Genomic DNA, 682 nt, shown 5'->3' with positions numbered 1-682 from the left:
CATTGTTAATGTGCAGATCACTATGGCAGCTCCTGTTTGTGTACAAAAATATGCTTTCTTAAGGGGAAAATAAACTGCTACGAATCGCTCCATTGCCATCGCCACAATTAACCAAGACGACATAAGGTAACACAGGTGAACATAAAAATTATACATTGAGCAGGCCACGTCTCCGAAATTGGAAAACAAACTTTGTTCGTTGGCATAAATCTTCATTCCATCAATCAGTTTGACCTCTCGATTTATCAACGTTAAAGAATCAAAAAATGCTAATGCACATAAATAATGACTGTATGATTTATGTCGCCAAGATTTAGTCTTCATCACAATGAAAGATAAGCAGTTTCCAGTTAGACCTATCACTACCACAATTGGCGTTAGAATCTGTTTGATCCACCATCCCCATTTTTCCACGGTCAACGGTTCCATTCCAGCTGCGTCTGAAAAGATATAAAGAAAATTAATAAAAAAAATTGATGTATTTATATTTGTCAAAGCACTTAAGACGGTAAAAAAAAAAGCCTCAGAAAAATATTTGGCGTGGATGAAAATATTACCTTAGACACATATCGCTTTGAAATCAGGATTATAATAAACTCGCAAAACTACTTTTTTATCAACTCGAAAAATAAATCTGGCTTGAAACTATCTTCTAATTCAGATAAAAAAAATATTTGACAAA

At 33.9% G+C, this 682-nt stretch overlaps 1 protein-coding gene across 1 annotated transcript; it reads right to left on the bottom strand.

Annotated features, from left to right (window-relative positions):
* On the bottom strand, positions 1–429 carry LOTGIDRAFT_122578 (hypothetical protein; the record flags this gene model as incomplete). Its single annotated transcript, XM_009060196.1, has 1 exon — positions 1–429. A coding segment is annotated over one exon (429 nt), but the record flags the coding sequence as incomplete, so codon positions are not given.
* Between the last annotated feature and the right edge of the window lie 253 nt (positions 430–682).

The sequence above is a fragment of the Lottia gigantea genome, assembly GCF_000327385.1.
Source record: "Lottia gigantea unplaced genomic scaffold LOTGIsca_41, whole genome shotgun sequence".
Classification (NCBI taxonomy): domain Eukaryota; kingdom Metazoa; phylum Mollusca; class Gastropoda; family Lottiidae; genus Lottia; species Lottia gigantea.
Note: the sequence above shows the minus strand (reverse complement) of the source record. Positions and strands in the feature narration are given on the sequence as shown.